Source organism: Micromys minutus, assembly GCF_963924665.1.
Source record: "Micromys minutus genome assembly, chromosome: 22".
In the NCBI taxonomy this organism is placed as follows: Eukaryota; Metazoa; Chordata; class Mammalia; order Rodentia; family Muridae; genus Micromys; species Micromys minutus.
The window spans coordinates 36,756,155-36,775,213 of NC_137957.1; the positions used below are offsets into that span (position 1 = coordinate 36,756,155).

The 19,059-nt window shown below is 45.3% G+C and overlaps 1 protein-coding gene across 1 annotated transcript in view; it reads left to right on the plus strand.

The window, feature by feature from the left end:
• The window catches only part of PLXNC1 (plexin C1), a gene marked incomplete at its 3' end in the record, with an annotated part of 145,967 nt that overhangs the window by 118,332 nt on the left and 8,576 nt on the right, over positions 1-19,059 (plus strand). Inside the window, exons 22-23 of the mRNA XM_080935786.1 lie at positions 7,904-8,081; positions 10,419-10,522. Coding sequence (XP_080791912.1) covers positions 7,904-8,081; positions 10,419-10,522 — 282 coding nt within the window. The remainder of the gene's footprint in view (positions 1-7,903; positions 8,082-10,418; positions 10,523-19,059) is intronic.

A 19,059-nucleotide genomic window follows, 5' to 3' on the forward strand; every position in this document is an offset into this window, starting at 1 on the left:
GGTAGAAACAAAATAATTTCCCATGTTTGTCTTTTTGGCATCATCATTTTCCATTTGAAGATGGTGTTTTATATATATATATATATATATATATATATATATATATATATATATCAGGAATCACCAGTGAACAGCCTGGGGCCAAATGATGGCTCTTGACTGTTTTTGTGAATAAAGCTTTATTAGAACACAGCTCTGTGTATTCATTTCTGTATTACATCAGGTTGGCTCTTTGCTAACAGTGGCAGAAAGTGTTAACTAGTTGCTCCAAAGACCACATGAACCTCAAAGCCTTAAATAATTTCTACCTAATCCTCCGTAGATAATTTTGCCAGCTCTTAAACTGACACTTGAAGGGGGTGGTATCTAGAATCTTCCCTCTAATCTGTAAGTACTTGGCAAAGTGTCCACAACGCCTTGCTAGCTTTGTTTTCTCTGTTCCAGGACATGCAAGTGTTCTAAGTATAGAGAAACTTGTCACAGAAACGAACTGGAGGCATTGTGTTCCTCACCTTGTCCTGTTCAGAGGACAAAAGGCTTCCTTCCACACTCTCTGCCCTCTGCAATTCTGTTACAGGAGCAGAATGTCCAGCTGGGAGCTGTCTGTCCTTGATGGGACAGGGAGAGGAGACTGGACATGATGGAAAGGGGTGAGCATGGGTTAGGGAGACAGTTGAAGACAGGGAGGCTTGCGCAGGGCTGAGGGGACACCTGTTGAAACTATTTGGACCACTGGTTATTCAGAGCAAGCTTCAGCCTTTCTGAGTTTGGTATATGAAGAAAGCTTTCCTCTGGTTTTCCATTTGGCCCTGAAATACACATATATAAGAAATATACTTCATAGCTTTTATTAAATGAGAATAATTATTGCTCAAAGACCATTTATGACAAAGTTGCTGGTTTGTAAAAAAAATTCCTTTGCAGTTACTTTATAGGAATTATAAGGTGTCTCTGGGTGGATGCAGCCACACCCAGCCCTTGTTAGCTAAGGATGTGTCAGAAGAGCTAACCATGAGACATTATAGGCCTCCCCTGGGGCAGGGCTATTCCCACATCCAGTTTATCCCTGTCAAAGAATCCTCAATTTTTCCATTTCCTCGATATCTCAAGCTGGGGAAAAACCACTAGCCAAGTAGGAATGTAGTTATTCGCCCATGTGCCATGGGGCTAGGGTCAAAGACATGGGGTTTAGGCTCTGACAGTCGTAGGTATGAAAACAGTTGCTGTGAAACCCAGCCGCCTTTCATGGCACAGAGGAAGTGGCCATTCTGTGATGGTGTTTTTCTTGTCACCTTCAAGGTACACTAAAGGGAATGTCTCTTCTGTGGTCCTTTCAGTTGTTTATTTATTGATGATGGTTGAGGCAGGAAAGCCAAGTTAGCTGGCTTTGTCATCATGAAAAATACATCTGAAGTACCCATGTGTTGCAATAGCTCTGTACAGGTGACATGTGTCTCCTGTGTCTGGGCACAGACAGCCAAATCAGACAATACCCTGATAGGCAGGGCAGGAGTTGATAGTGGTAAACTTGAACAACGATCTAAAAGAGGCTGACTTGGGGCATGCTGGGAAGAGAGTAGCCATTTTCTTCCAGTCCTTTCCTGTGCACTGTGAGTCTTCAGATAACCTTGCCTAACTAATGGCTTCCTTCTGTACACTGCTATTAGGAGGCAGTGCAGCTGTGTAGAACAGGGGTCCAGATGCCTGAGACCAAGCAGCAGAAAGACTGGTTTCTCCCCCACTGGGAGGGGCCAGGATGGGCAACCCTGCTCTGGGATGCCCGAAGGTAACTTCTTGGAATGCTGTGTCTGCTTCCTCAGCCTCCTTCCAATTGCCACAGCAGGACCTCGGCAGGGCTACACAAGAAAGGACAGATGGTCACCAGCTGTCTTGCAAGAACATTTCCCAGGGGTTGCCACAAAATATATCTATTTAAAGTCATTGGCCAGAATTTGATCACGTGGCCACACCCAGCAGCGGAGACAGGACAATGCCCAGAGGCTATGCAAGCTATCCAGTAGTGCTGTTCCACACATGCTCCCCAGGATGCATAGTACACAGTTTGGTGCCAAGCCAGAGTCAAAAGGTCAAGTCTCCTCTAGTGCCTTGTGTGTACCCACCCACCATCTACTGATAGAGAACCTCCGCAGGGTAGAGCACTGCCCTCAGCAAGGAGAACACCATGCCTGGCCTCCTGACGTTTCAGTGGGAGTCTGGACATAAGTCAAGTGTGACCCTACCAAATCCGTAATCTGGGACAAGCTTCCAGACCTCCATGTATCTCCCCGTCTCCATCTGTTAAATGAGGCTAATAATAGTCCCTCACCTCACAGAGTTGTGAGGATTCGATGAAATTAGCAGATTCATTGCTGGGATGTGGTAAGCGTTCGATAAGTGCCGGCTATTGTTATTATTATTAGAAACTCCAAGCTCTGTCTTCATTACTCTCCCCCCTAAAAATAGTGCAGGGCTTCTCCCTCTGCAGCAGGTGGTGGTTTGGGGGAAGGCAGAGGTGGTGCAGGAGGGCTCTGCTCTCTCTCTCTCCCTCTCCCTCTCTTCCCCTCCCTCTCTCTCCCTCCCTCCCCTTCTCCCTCCCTCCCTCCCCCCCTCTCTCATTCTAAGGAAGTAGAGCTCTTTTTCTTCACTTCTTGGCCTGGTCTCTCGACTTAAGATTGAAGTCTGCTGCTCACCAGGCTGCTAAGTCTGGCAGCTGAGGGTCTTTGTGTGCAGAGGCCTCCCCCACTTCCCTTACTGCCTCCTGTCCAGACCTATTCAAACGCTACCTCCTCCATGAAGCCTCCCCCAAGTTCTCTTCCTGGGAATGGCCCCCTCAAAACTAGAACCTTCCAATCACCCATTTTGTCTCCACTGGGCTGTATTATTTATTAGTCAGGACTCTAGAACAGAGGTCTTAACCTGAAGGTTACAACTCCTTTGGGAGGGCATATCAAATATCCTAAATATCAGATATTTACATTATGGTTCAGAACAGTAGCAAAATTACAGATATGGAGTAGCAACTGGATAATTTTACAGTTGGGGTCACCATGACACAAAGAACTGTATTAAAGGGTCACAGTGTTAGGAAGGTGGAGAACCACTGCTCTAGAGGAACAGAACTGCTGGAATGGATGTACATCAAGAGAAAGTTAATTAAAGAGCTTACTGATATAGTCTAGGCAATCCAACAGCATCTGTCCTCACTCCGGAAAGGCTTATCTCTCCAGTAAGCTGCTCAGTTCGTGAGGCTGGATGCCCAGCAGTCCCTTCCTGCTGCTAACTGCCTGGAGGAGTCCTGGAAAGCCATTCGTCTTCACTGTGCATCGGAAGTCAGAAGAAACTGAGTTCTACTATCAGCAAATCAGGGAGTGGTGGCGGCGGGAGAGTGGATGAGCTTACCAATAAGACATGAAGGCAGTGGAGCAAAAGGCAAAGGTGTTTCCTCAGACCTTCTTTATCTGGGCTGTCACCTGAAGATGCTGCCCACGTGTGGGGGGAACCTTCTACTTCAAATAAATAGATTTAAAAAACCAAATCCTTCCTAGGTATGCCAAGACATGTCTCTCTTAGTTCATCTAGATTTGGTTAGGCTGACCGTCAAGATTAAATGTCATACTCACCATACGCAGTCTTAGAATGTGTGTTTGTCTCACAGTTCCCCTAGTTCACCAGTGCTTCCCGTCGGGATTTGCACTGGGGAGAATGGTACCATCTACAATGCCCCACACCAATGGATACATCTTAAATGTGTCCGTGAATGAATTCAGCTACCAGTTAAAAACCGGCAAGGTGAAGGGCACTGGTTTGGGTACGTTCAACTCCCAAGTTAGAGAAAATGGGACCAATGGGACCTCAAACACCAAGAGCAGAGGCGTGTCTCAGAACAGACTGGAGGCCAGTGGCGTCCACACCTAAGGAACAGCCACATGCTGGGCGTCTTCAACAGAACGCAGAGTCACCATCTCTGTGCTCCTCTTGCCCATGGCCTTGTACTTACAAGATGGCTGTCATAGCTTCCCCCCCTCCACCTCCATCCCTTTTTTATTTGTTGGGATAAAAAGTCTTTTCTGTATCCTTGGCCAGAGCTTAGTCACATAACTGCTCCCTGGTAGAGAAAGAAGGGAGCTGCCACCAGGGGCATTCCTCTACCCTGGTTGGGTGATATTCACTTCAGAGATGATGCCATGGGGCACTGGCCAAAGATGGACCCTGTCATGTCCATACTCTGAGGCGACCAGAACACTTACTCCTCCCTAGCATAAAAGAGAGGCTCTGCTCTGGATGGGAGTATGAAGACTCCAGTGCTGAGGGGGGTCTCCACTCAACATTCTAGGAAATTGCTGTCTGAGCACTAGGCATTGCCAGCATGAAAAATGAACACGAATCAATTTGCGTCTGGGTTTGCTCTCAGAATCCCCTGTGGACTCTGTAAAAATGCCTTTTTACCCCTTTCCCACCCATCTAGCTGTGGAGGCAGTGGCAGATTTACATTAGTTTACATGCAGTTAAGGTATTTTTTTTCCTTTTGGTTATGTTTTTGAGAACATTTATTGCCTATAAAGAGGTGTTATTGTTAAAGACAATGGTGCCCTTTAGGTGGCAACAAAATGTTATTTTGTAAATGCCAATAAAACTATTTCATAAGCCAGGATGGCTGGGGCTCTGATTAAAAGGTCTTTTTCCATTCATATTTATTTTGGAAGCCTTTGACACCATCACTTTTGGCACAAAGAGCCACAGGTTAAAAAAAAAAAGTCAATCTAGCCATAGGAACAGAATTTATCCCCAAATGAGCTTCCTAACTATCCCAGGATATGCTAAGGCTCTCATTAAGGACCTTGCCTATAACTGGTATAAGAAATGGTTCCTGGAGGCTTGGAGTGATCCTGGGAGATCATCAGAGCCCTGAGAGAATGGGTCAGAGCTTAGGAGGGACATCCTAGCTCAGTAAGGCCTTATACTAACTAGCTCAGTGGGTATGCAAAGTGCACATCACCTCCAGACTTAGAAACTTCCCCTCTGTGTCTCTGTTTCCTCAGTCTAACAGCAGTATAACCACCTTTGCCTGGGGATTAAAAGAGCCCAAGGAATACATCATAGAGCTGGGGGTATAGCTCATTGACCCATTATGGGCTTAGCATGCTCCTCATGTTGAGTTTGAGTTAAACACTCATCCCCTATTAAAACTGGTATGTGTTTAAGTGCATTTGGCAGTTCTACAGCAAGAGGACCTAATGTCTGTAAAGAAGGGAAGTAAGAAAGAGGGCTGGAGCATGAGAGTTTGCCATGTTGGGCTTTTCACCCACTCAGCTGGTATCCTTGCATTCTCCTTGGCTGGTGATTTTTGTTTTTTGTTTATGGGTAGAAAGGTATTTTGAACTCCTTGCTCCTGGCTGGATTTCCCAGAACACAGAGTTTCTTAGAGAATAGACAAGTGTGACTCAATTTTAGAACAAGGGTTTATTTGGATCACATTGAGACTACTGGTCAACCCCCAAAGTGCAAATTCTACTAATTTCCAGGTTTAAATCATTTGGCTAGATCTGCACTAAAGTGAGTATTCTATCCTAAATAGGACTGTAGGGGAATGAATATTGTCTTGGTTTAGATAGATAGATAGACAGACAGATAGACAGATAGATAGATAGACAGACAGATAGATAGAGATAAAGATATATTAAAAGACCATAGGCTGGGTGGCCTGTAAACACCTAAGTTCCTAAAGACAGAGTAGTTAAGAATCTGGTTCCTGTCAAGTTCAATGTATTAAGGGCACCACCCTCTCACTGATGGTGTCTCATTCTCTGCCTTGGGAAAACCCTACTAAGTCTCACTGAAATTGCTGCCTCCTACAGCTTCTGGGACAGTAAGCCAAATTGACCATACGTACGTAGAACCTTGGCTAGCCCCAAAGTACTCAAGATATTTACAGAGCACCATGTGACCATGAAGCCTAGAACTCTGTGTGCTATTCCAGTGCAAGGTCTTCCCTATAATGCTGCCTGTGTTGAAATCTTAGGTCCCAAGATGAAAGTTCTTGGTGGAGGGACCTTTGGGTAAGTGATGAAGGCAAAGGTCTTAACTGTGTCCTTGACACTGCTGTGACTCCATAATGAGACTCACAGGATCTAAGAAATTTACTGTGGGGACACAGTTGCCAAAGAATACATGGCTCTGAGAACATGCCCAGAGTTTCAAAGGTCCCATGACCTTGTAGGGGTCTGTGAGCCATATGCCCTGAGCACAAGTCAACCAGTCATGATTCTAAGGATGATGTCCATTCATCATCAGATAACATCAGAAGTCAGTTACCACCATTCTCATGTTGCAAGTGAGAAGAGACACAGAGAAGTGAGTCAGTTGACTAGTTGGCAGGCTGGGATTAAAGCCAGGAGTCCACAGGGTTCCTTTCATGGGTAGGGTCTTCCGTCTGAAATACTATGTGTGCAGTCAGTCCCACTGGGCAGTGTGGACTGAGTCTCTGCATCCAGATGAAAGTACATTGACTAATGCTACAGTGGTAATGGTATCAACTGGGGAAGTCATTACTGCCATTATCTTTTAGTTCTGCAGCACCCCTGACACTGCCTCTGTGACCATATTAGAAGGCAGGTGCTATTAGACATGCTTTATTTTTATAAGGAGAATGGAATTCAGAATCTCGTGTCTATAGGCAAGCTCTCTCTAACACTGACTTAGCCATATCCCTATTCCCATATGCCCTTTAGGTAATCATAAGGATTCCCCCTCTCCAGATGAACTGTTTTTGCTTCTTTTCAAAATTTCTCTTATAAACTTTATTATAAACTTACAAATGAAAGCACCGCATGCCCAAGTTTAGCCGGACCTAAAATCTGTATAACACAGTGAATGTCTACACCATTAGAACCGTTTGCCTTTTTTTCCAGATTCACAGCTTGAGCCTTTTGCATTCCTCCATTAAGCCAGGCCTCCAAACATTAACAAATGATGCATTTTACACTGAGCCTGAGTTCCCCAAGCCACTGATAAGGTGCCCAGGGATCTGAACCATGTTGGCTACTTACCAAATCCTCTTTGCTCCCTCTAGTCAATCCCCCCCAAGCATCTATAGCAGGTAAAACTTTGGGGTTTGGTTTTGTTTTGTTTTATTACTTTTAGATCCGTGTATTTGTTCTTACCCAAAGTGAAGCTGAAATTGCTCTTAGGTTATTTTTCATAATATTCCCTGGGTTTGTGTTTTCACACACACACAGAAACTTCCTTCCCCCATTAGTTACATTTTGAGGTTTTTGCTACACTGGGAGAGGGGTAACTGACATAATACACGCAAAGGGTCGGGATGTAATTGATGCAGGAATAATAGTTCAGGGTGGGATTTTAATGAGGACTCAGAAACATCTGACTGCAGATGTTGAAAGCAGAGGGGGAGATGAATGTTACCATAATTAATGCTGCATATTAAACAGCAACCTCTTTGGTGTGATCAATACGGGGACCTCTTAACCTTTCCTGTCACCTGGACCATCACTTCTGGGACTCTGTGGTTCTGTTAATAAAAAAGATAATCACCAGTCTGCGCTCATTTGCTGTGGAATCTTTCCAAGTCATTTTTTTTTCTTTCTTTTTTTAGGATGAAATTAGAAATCACTGGTTCTTTTAATTTTTTTTTTTGCAGATTTTTATGTGTGTATATATTTTCCTCTCTAATATATTTATTCAACGCTTGCTCCTTAATGAGTGTTTTAACTTCCTGTTTTCCCTTCCATTATCCCTGAAAAGGATGGATTATGGAGAAAAGATTAAAGTAGGATAATGGGACCGGCTGTTTGCTAATGTGCTGTCAGAGGCATGCGCGCACTTATGGATGCCTTTCAGACTAGAGCTACCGCATAGACTTGGGAACCTGTTTGTGTTCTTGCAGGCATTAAATGTCGTCTTTGAAAAAATCCCAGAAAACGAGAGTGCAGATGTCTGCCGGAATATTTCAGTCAATGTCCTTGACTGTGATACCATAGGGCAAGCCAAAGAAAAGATTTTTCAAGCCTTCCTAAGTAAAAATGGTTCTCCATACGGACTCCAGCTCAATGAGATCGGTCTTGGTAAGTTTTGTTTTCCTCCTACTTTCTTTCTATTCAGTGGCAGTTATATGGCCTGGGCTGTTCCCAGAGCCCATGTCTGGGGAACCCAAGGACTGTTTGGCTCTTTTGAGCTTCTGGATTCTTCCTAGGAAGCATCATCCTTCCTAGATACCATTAAAAAAAAAATACTGTATTTGCAAATCAATGTGATTGTGACCCTGGGACCACATGGAGTCACCCTGTATCAAGAAGGACAGAAAGGTGTGAAGCCTGTGCCCTCCTGGGTGTGTTGCACACTTCACATTGCATTTGATTTGTTTGTTGTGATACGGAGCGTGTCATTAGTGGGTGGCTCAGCCGCGGAGTGTTAACTCCAGCCTGCTGGAAAGGTCATCCTCCTCTCTGTTAATCGCATCCTGCATTAAGTGTATCCTCGGTCCTCCCCTAGCACGAAGCAGCATCTGCTATGAATTCATTTATGGGCTCTATTGGTGTACTGCAAAGGAGAGCATATGTGTGAGCAAGCTAACAGGGCTCCGTTTCTCTCGAATGTTCATCAACATTTTAAAGTTGAGCTCCGCACAAACCTCCCAAGAGACTGCTGTGGGATTTCAGAACAGATAATGGGACAGGAGAGAAGAGTCGCATCATGGCAGTGACAGACAGCGTAACAAGGTTCATCTCCCCTTCATGTACAGTTGTAGGCCTCCACTAAGCAGGCAATTAAAATCCTCCCCCACCAATCAAACCTCCTGCTAAAACCATTGAGGAAAGCCTGGAGGCAGGCCTGGGAAATTGGAGGGGGGGAGGCCATGCAAATGTGTATCAACTTCAGTGCCTGCTTCGAAGAAAGCAGGCTGCTTAGGCACTTCTCTGTGCCAGGGTTTTGTTTCCTTGCATGGCCTGGAGTACTCAGCAGCTTAGATAAAAGCAGAAGGGGCAGCCCCATCTAGGAGATCGATGCCTGACCCAAACCATCAGCTTCCTTCACTTGAACATTACCTTGCAAGTGTGTGGCACTGACCACAAAGGAGACGGGCATACCCAGCCTGATAACCATAGGAAAACAGCCCAGCAGTGTTCTCTTTGACATGGGAAAGTCCATGGCAGAGTGTACAAGGCCCTTTCTGGGTTTGTGACAACCAGGTGTCCCTCTCCCAACCCCAAAGCTGGGAGGTAAGGGTAGAACAAGCTGGTGACAATATCTGGATGGACAGAAAGCATATATGCACAGAATGTCACCACCTAGGCATTGGAAATAGCAGGGTCTGACATAGCTGGAAAAGGTTTGCCAGTTAAGACAGCAGAGCCATTTGGGTTGTGCAGAAGTTGCCTTGTAGGTTGTTACAGAGCCATCACTAGATTTTGGGGGTGACAGGCAGAGATGAGACAGGGTCTCACTGTTGTAGCCCTAGCTGACCTAGAACTCACTATTGAATGCAGGCTAACCTTGAACCTGTGACAATCCTCCTGCCTCAGCCTCCTAAATGTTAAGCTTATAGGTATGGGCTACCTACCATATCTTGCCATTGCTAGATTTAAAGAAAAAAAAACCTAATTACATTTTTATTTATAGCGTGTGTGCTTGTACATGTGCTCACACTTGTGGAGAGAGAAGACAGCTGTGAGAGTTGACTCTTGCCTTCTACCATATGAGTCCTGGGAACAGAACTCAGATTGTCATGTTTGGAGGCAGGTGTTTTTACCAACTGAGTCATCTCCCCAGCCCCCATTGCTAGGTTTTTAAAAAGAGAAACTGGAAGTCCAGATTTGCACACGCACACGTGTGTGTGTGTGTGTGTGTGTGTGTGTGTGTGTGTGTTTGTGTGTGTGTCTAATCTCCAAATATTTACATGTTGCTATTGAGTTGATAGTAACCTAACAGTTTATAAAAAATCTGCACAAATTCAAGTAAATACAACACATATCTGTGGCTTCCTTCTGACTATAATGACTGTAGTGTGCTAGCTGGTTTGGTGTGTTAGGAACCATGGGGAAAGAGTTCATGCTATTCTCTGTGAATGAACATGGCCGTGGGCTGGTAATACTGGAGGAAGTTTTTGAAGGTTCTAATCCTTCAGGTGGTGGGTGATTCTGTCTTCGGAATCTGCACTTCCATACTTGACTAGGTTTAATGTTTCATGGACAGTGGTCTGAAATATTAGGCCCTAGACACAAGCCCGACGCATTTTGTCTGGCTAGCTATCTCCACGTCTTCCAAAAAAGTTTGGCCAGGTCACTCAAGAGTAACACTCTTAGCACCATTACTAAGCATTGTTAATAATATTTGTAAGAGTGACTAGGCAGCACGTTTAACTGTGATTTTAGAAGGGAACCAAATGCTTCTTCCCCTTTCAGAGCTTCAGGTGGGAACACGACAGAAAGAACTCTTGGACATTGACAGTTCCTCTGTGATTCTTGAAGATGGAATAACCAAACTAAATACCATTGGCCACTATGAGGTAAGACCAAGACAGCCTTACCCACTCCTTTACCCACAGCCCGTCCTGGACTGGGTACCTCAAGTACTAGGAGAGCCCTTTAAAGACAAAACTAAGGCTATTTCTGAGTGGTGTTCAGGTTCCCTGTTTCTAAGAGACATGCTTTCCTTCTCTGCTCATTCAGATGGGCACAGGCATTACTGTCTCTTGTGGTGTCCCCATCCCCATCACATGTCCCTCTCCTCACAAGACTTGGAGTATCATGTCATCTGAGTCTCAATCTTGCCATCTAGATCAGAGACTTTGCCTTGACAAAGCTGCCTGGCCTTGTGCAATGTGTTCTTAGGAAAACTGTGGGTGAATTATCACATATGCACGCCCCCAACGTGTGTCAGTGCTGAGCAGAGTAGAACCCCCAACCTCCCCTCTCGCCACTTGGGACCTTTTGTGCAGAGGCCTTATTCTCAGGAAGTTCTACATGTCCTGTTGGTTTGCACTATTCAGTGATGTCCCCTTCAGCCCCTTGACCCCCATCAGCCCCTTGACCCACATGCTGAGTGAACACTGAAATCAGCGAAGTGTGTTCATGACTTCTCAGGAAAACTGAGTGCCACAGCCTGCATGTGACAAGACAGGAACCAGAGGACATTCCTGAGAATAGAGACTTTGGAATTCATTCAGCAGCGTTAGTCCAGATCTTTGCCGAGTGTTTCATGCTAGGAACTGGGGCTATAGGGGAAAGGAAGGGAAGATAACCTTATGAAACAATAGTGCTGTAGATTGGAGACCCACAGGAGGCTTCCTATGGAAGCCATCGCTGAACTGAGTCTGAAGGATGGTGCTGGGCTATAGCTGTCAGCATTTCTAGCAGGGGAGAGAGCAGGCATGTTGGATAGAAGGGCTTTCAGACTGGCCAGAATCGATGGAGAAACTGTGTTAGCCCGAAAACATTCTGGGTGACATGCTGACTTGGCTTCTCTGACTTTTGGTTAGTACCATCCTGAGCAGTCCTGTGAGGAAGGAGCCATTGTTTAACCTACTTTATAGATGGGCTCACTGAGACTGGGCATCTGTTTCTCACCCAGCTCCTCCAGTCTTCATCATCTTAGTTTATATCTCACGGACAGTGGCAGGGGGCATCAGAGGGCCTAAGTTTGTGTCTCAGGAAGTGGTTGTGATGGTCAGGAAATAGGGAGACCCATTGGAAACAGTGGGAAAATTTCTGGTGAGGAAAAACATTGTCCAAAAGAGCACGGTGTCCCTACATGGGGGGGGGGGTGGTACTGTCAATGGTCTCAGAGGACTAGATGGAAGTGGGGGGGAATGTCAAGGACTGGCAGAAGGGGAAGTTGCACTTTCTTAAAGGAACCGGAGGACGAGTAGCTACTTCATGGTCCCAAAGCACCAGGGCTGACTTTGAGCTTTGCCAGGCTTTACCTTTATCTCATCTGCGCCATTCCTGAGCAAGTATCTGGAGTTAGGAGCAGGAAGCATCTCATCCTTGTATTTTGTCTTGCCAGTGGGGCCCTGTGGCTACTTGTGGAGATTTCAGGGAGACTTATGACTCCCTCCCATGTAAGTCCCCTATAGTTCAAGTGTCCTGACCCAGAATCACCTGGCCAAAACCAGCATTCTTAGCTTGGGGAGGAGGGTGTGAAAATTCCCACAGAGTTTTCCCAGGATGGGTTCCTGGGCAGTAACAGTCAGCTCCCAAGGAATGTAAGTGGGCAGAAGGTCTGAGAAGGGTCTTAGCACATCACTGTGCATTCAGGGCTTTAGACCATCTCCTCCCCATGGGTCAGGGTGACAAGTTGGTCTGGTTGTCCATAGGTGTCCAGGTATTGCTGTCCCTTTTCGGTGTTCTTGGCTGGAGTATTGGCTTGTTCAATGAGCGTCTCCTGCTCTATCTCTGCTTTACCTTCTCCCCAACCATATGTCATTGAGAGGGACCCTGAGGAAGGGGGTAGCCACTTAGTACCCTTACTAGGGATAGGCAGGACAGGTCATTCCAACAGAGAAACAGAAGTGCACAGCTGTCTGCAAGGCACAGGCAGCCTGTCAGGAGAGATGAAGCATCACTCTTCCTGGAGACATCTCTCGCACTAGACACCTATCTGCTTAAGGATGATAATGAAATTAATCCAGCCTGTAGTCACTTCCCGTCCTGATGATTTATTGGCCTCATAACCCAGTGTTGCTGCCTGGTGGTAATAAATGACAAGACAGGGACATGAGAGCTTAACAGATTCTGCTTATGTTTAAGAAGATAAGCTGCAAGGCAAAGAAACACAGAGCGCTTGGAGGAGTCCAGGGAGGTTGGCCAGCCATGCTCCCTAAAGCTGGACCAAAAGCCTGGCTTCCTAGGACCAAGTTGAAGAAACGCATCCACCCCACCTTTGGCTGCCGAGTCTGCACTTGATTTTAATAGCGCCTCCTCAGACTTGAAATCTGGGATAAATTGAGAGGGCTGGGCTGACGTTTGCTTTTGCCCTTTCGTTAAAGAAAACCATTTTCAAGCACTTGCTTTTCCCTCCAAAGAGACAAGATGGTAATTATCACTCTTATTCATTTACCAAAGCACCCGAGTTTGAGTCACTGTATGTGCTTGAAAGAGAAAAAACTATATTTCATTTAAAAATAGGGCCTAATTCAGAGTTCTAAGTGATTCAGATCTACCTCCCCCCAATTAGTCCAAATTAGTTAGGCTTTAAAGTTAATCGTCACTGACGGCCAGTCCCTCCTTCTGTCTAAACAGTCTCCTGCTGAAGTGTAAGGCCCAGCTTCTTGTACCTCCCTGAGGGGAACAATGGGGCATGGCAATCTTTACTTGACCTTTGCTCTGAGAATGCTAGGGGGTCAAAGAGTACAAAATATAGGGTTGGGGGTTGTCCCCAGAGCTCCAAGCTGCTGCTGTTGCTTTGTCAACCTACTATAAGGTTTCCAGGTCAATCCCAGCATTTTTGACAAGAGCCTTCTGTGGCGGCAGCAGTGGTAGTCGGCACCCAGCCTTGTCCACAGCGCCACTGATGCTCACCCTAGCCTGATGCTTTTAGGTCAGAAGTGTTATTTCTCCTTATTCCCATGACATGCATGCAGAAGACAGCAAATCTCTGCTCCAGTGTTGTGCCATCTTGTGCAGGAAAGGGGTTGTGCACCAATGTCTTTATAAACACATGCAGCCAGGAACATCTTTCTCTATAATTAAACCCTCTCACAATTTCTCCTATCTGGCTGTGGCTTGGAGTGTTTGCTATGAGGGTACACTACTGGTTTCATCAGGGTAGACTGTGGGGGCATGCTTGCAGGCTGGCTTCCTTCCTCTTTCCTTTGGCACCCTGTATGACCTTTTCCTGGGCCACATTGTCACACCCTGCGATTGGGTCACACAGGGGCTGCAAGTCAGGTGTTCAGTGGGGCAGGAAGTTTTCTCTACTGATCACACATCTTGCCCCGGGCTGTGAGTTTTGAGAAGGGAGAAACCACTAAGTAGTTGAAAGACATTGTGCATTAGTGAGCTGCTAGTCACTAGTCCCTGCTGATGCCAAATTTGCCACTCGGAGGACACGGATAGTTCTCAGAAATGTTTCAGAAGATGTGTGAGATAAGAACCATGGTCCTTCTGGAGAGGTTTCATCTCTGCTCCTAAATAACAAATTGGACTATCTCACAAAGACCCTTGTAGATAGATGTTGGTTCATTTAACCAACAAAGAGACTGCTGCTGTTCCATATACTGATCTAGAGGCTTTGCCACCATCAGCAACTTTGGTCCTCTTTTCTACCCCATGAATTGAATACTGTCATTTATATTCAAGGCTAGGGAGAGTAAGGAACTCGGCCATTTTTTGGCTTCTCTTGACACTCCAAGGTCATCCATCAGCTGATAAAAAGAATTTTCCTCCCAAACCATGGCTCTGCTTCAGGCCAACAGAGCAAAGTTGTTTAGAGTAGGGGTTTTAGCCCGTGCTCCCGACCTCAGGCTTTCTGGCTGGAGAGCTGGGTCTGGTAGTAAGGTTCACTTCTCTTGAAGCCCTGTGATGCGATCTCATGGCTCCCGGGACAAGACTCCGTTTCAGTGAACAAACAGCCTTTCACAGAGTGGCTCTGAGGGATGAAAGATACCAGGGAAGGTTTCCCTCAAGTAATTTGTATTGATCATTATGCTTTTTAGATCATTTTCCTTAAATTCAGATCACATTCATCATTTTCCATAAAACTCAGAGGTATAATTCCATGAATTTAAAAAAGCCAAGCCATATGAGTTTGCTAATGGTTGATCATTTTTACCTATACAAATAACATTTTTGTGAAGACTGACTTTTATTCTTTATGCTTATGCAAGTACACGTGTGCAGGTGCCTTCAGAGGAAGGCAGAGAGGTACCAGGTCCCCAGGTTGGAGTTATAAGTGGTTGTGAGCCAACTAGTGTGGCAGGGGGAACCAAATGTGGGTTCGTTGGAGGAGCAGCAAGTGCTCCTAACCACTAAGCTGTCCCACAAATAACATGTTATTAGATTTTTTCTTACTTATGTATTTATTTATTCATTTTATCTATATGCATGCATATATGCCTGCATTCCTGAAGAGGCATCAGATCCTAGTATTGATGGTTATGAGCTACCATGTAGTTGCTGGGAATTGAACTCCAGGACCTCTGAAAGAGCAGCAGCCAGTGCTCTTAACCGCTGAGCCATCTCCCCAGCCCACAAACAACATTTTTATCTCATTAAGTATGTCTGCATTTTGTCTCTAGAAAGTCTATCTTTATGGGATAATCTATAACCTATGACATAAAGACAGCAATTGCCATCCAGATATCTCATTTATGCACAGATTTATTTTAGAAGTGACTTTATTAGCTTTTGTTTTAAATAAGGGCTTCTTATGTAGCCCAAACTGGCTTCCAGCTCCATATGTTGGAGCTGAACTCTTGAGCCTCCTGCTTCCCTGGCCTGAACGCAGAGATTATAGGCATTTCCCACCTCACCGAGTTCGCACAGTGCTGGGATCAAACTCAGAGCTCCGTGCGTGATAGGCCAGCACCCCAACAGCTGACCATGTCTCAGGCATGGCTTTAAGTTGCTAACATGGGTTCATTTCATCCACAACTTGTAATTCTGATGACAAGAAAGTCTACACTTCTGTCACATCCTAGGCTGGCATCACTGGGAGGGTTTCGTTTGAAATTGCCATGTGCACTACCTATTCTGCCCTGGGCTGGAAATCCAGTCCTACTGTTGATCTACCTAGTGGCATTAGTCTTCCCTTGATTTAATTTCGTTTCCATCCCTGAAGTCAGGGCCCAGATGATGTTTCTTGCCTCACAGAAGGACAAGCGGATGGATGTGGCACTTTGGCCTCTAGGATGTAACAAACAGCCACTATTGTCTTAACTCTTTGGATCCCAAGGCACTTTTGAAAAAAGCATTTCAGGCTGCAACTTGGCAGCAGCTGACTTGAGAATAGAAATCGGAAACCTTCCACTTCCCCCAAACATCTGCAAATTATTTTTCTGTCCTTATAATAGTGTTAAAGCATCACATGGGGTCGAAATGTTCCAGCCCTAGAGCAGCTGTGAAAGTCAGAAATATGCTCACACACATCCAACTCATCCACTAATAAAATGCTTTTACACCAGCTCTTGGAAGATGATTTTCGGAGCAAAATCTCCTTGGTACAAGCTGCGTCTACACTATCTTAATGCCTGAGCACAGTGCCAGCAGCCACGCGTTGCCAGCTCCCGAAAAGACATTTGAACTTTTGGCAGCTTTCCTTATCAGAAGGCCCATCCGTGGTGTTTGTGATTACAGAGGAAGGGTGCTTGCTTCTGGCAAAACAAAGCGTCTGACAGTAGCAAAGTATTGGCTCAACACACTCAACAGGATCCATTTGGGATTCATTCTTTGACAATTACCCAGAATGAATCACCAGCTTCCTTTTATAAAGGGATATTTATTGGCTTAGAATCAGTACATCCAGCTCTTGGTGGGGAGGAACTTTGTTAACTGCATCGACACAGTCTTATAAGCTGGTGTGTGAGTTCTGCTAAGGGGATGCCTGCACAAGGCGTTTCTTTTAATTGCATCAGATATGGAGGAGGATTGAAAAATCAGCCACAGAACAATGACTGGATCAAGGGGAAAGAGGAGGATGCTTGGTAATAACAGCAGCACAAGAGCTCGGTGAGAATTAAGAAGTCTTGTTGGAGTTGCTTTGAGGCCTGATGGTCTAGCTAGCTCTCCCCAGACTCCCCCTCTTCCCACAAGATGTCCTGAACACTGTCAGTGGGAGGCTTCTAGCCTAAACTTAGCAGCTGGCTGGACACAGCTGGCTAGACAGCTGTGTCTGAAGCCTCTGGAGAGCTGGCTCTTCCTCCGTGGGTGTCACCTGAAGGAGATTGTGTTTAATCCTGTGGCGCTTAGCAAGGAGGCCTGTACGTTTTGATAACCAACATGCAGCAAGCCAAAGAGCAATTCTAGGATTCCCCTCCCTCCTCTTCTTCCCAAACCAGGGATGGCCAGGTCCAAATTTGTATTAGGGCTTTAAAGTAGAGAGGAAGGTTGCTCAGCTAATAGGATTCAAAGTGACCCTTGCTCTTCAGGCCACAGCTGAAGGGAGGTGGGGTTTGTCCCTGACTTGCCTCCCCCCTACTATGCTTTGTCTTATGCTGTTGACCACAAGCTCCTCCTTCAGAACCATTTATTCTTACCCCCCCCCCCCCGCCTGCCCTTTGTATCTTAGCATCTGTGTTTTCCTCTGACCAAAGGTAACTTCTGCACTAGTCATTTCTAAAGACTTAGCTGGTCACACAAGAAAGACCTTGGAGGGCCTCTGGCCCAGGGACCCTTGGTTCCAAAAGGCCTTAAAGTGAGGGTGTTAGACTTCATCTCTAAGGGCGGCCACACATAGGCATGGCATTAGCGTGACTGCACGATAAAAGCATTTACCATCAACCTACACAGGTAAAACCTGAAGCGAATTTTGACAGAACTATACTGAGTTGCAGTTTATGTTCCTTGGAGGCCACATGTTTAGAGAGATGAATGTATCTTGGTGACAGAAAACTTGCCTAGCAAGCACAGAGCCCTGGATTCAGTCCCCAATACCAGGATTAAACAAACAAACAAACAAACAAACCAACAAAACTCACCTGTTTAAAACGTGGGACTCACTGGTTTTAGGTATAATCATAGAGTTGTGGATCACCACAGCCTGACTTTAGAATATCTCATTGCTTTGGAGAGAAACTCACTATTTAGTCTTTATAACTTTCATTTTAAAAAGACCACTAGCAGTCTATATAAACTGGCCTGTTCTGGGCATTTGAAATGAATGAGATCATACAAGGCCTTGTAACTGGCTTGTTTCAGTTAGCATGTTTTTGAAGTTAATCTGCAATGTTGTATGCATTAGCCTTTCCCTTACCATGTGGCAGTTTCTGTTGTGCACTCATAGCATGGGCTATTCCAGTTATGAGAAGGGATGTAATGACAGGCACAGTATATATTAATAAATGATCACAGATCTTACATTGACCCTAAAGAGCATATTATTTAAAACATCAAACACACAGTATGTATTATTTAAGTATGTTTATCTGAATCTCCAGAGCAGGTGAAGCTAGTTGGTGAGGCAAGTCAGAGAGGGGACCACCTGTTGCTTGGAAATGGACAGACAGGCTGCCATTTTCATAATGAAATGTTTCACAAAACAATGTAGGTGGAGTTACTGTCCATTTACACAAATCCTATTTATAGGAATGGCCATAGTTATAATGTGATAACAGTTGTGCCACCTAGTTTTATGTCACCTTGACACCAGCTGGAGTATTTTGGAAGAGTGAACCCCAATGGAGAATATATTCCCCACCAGAATGGCAAGTCTAAAGGGCATTTTCTTTTTTTCCTGAGTTAGGGTCTCACTATGCATCTCTGAATATCTTACGTAGACCAGGCTGGCCTCAAACTCACAAAGATCAGTCTACCTCTATCTCCAGAGTGCTGGGATTAGAGGCATGACTGGCTTGTAGGGCATCCTCTTGATTGACAATTTATGTGGGAGGAGCCAGCTCACTGTAGGTGGTGTCATCATCCCTAGGCTAGTGTTCCTGGACATAATAAGAAAGCAGGCTGAGCAATTCATGAGAGCAAGCCAGTAAGCAGCACTCCTCCATGGTCTCAGAAAATTCAGAGGATGTGACAGAATGCATCTGCTTGGTGGCTCAAACAACAAATACTTATTTCCCACATCTCTGGTGCCCAGAAGCCAAGGTCACATACTGTCAGACCCAAACCTGGCAGTCAATGCCTCTTCCTGATGCAGAGGGCTGTCCTCACATTGTTTATTTATGTGCTGGTGGTGGGAAGAGAGGAAGGCAGGGTGGGGTAGGTTCAGCTCTGTCTTCTCACAAAGGCACAACTAATCTCATTTCTGAGGGTTCCTCTTTAGGATTTAATTAAGGGCCCCACCTCCCCATACTATCATAATAAGATAACTCGGCATATCTATTTGGAGGGTACACAACAATCAAGTGGTAACAAGTAGAAACCTGAGCTGAGC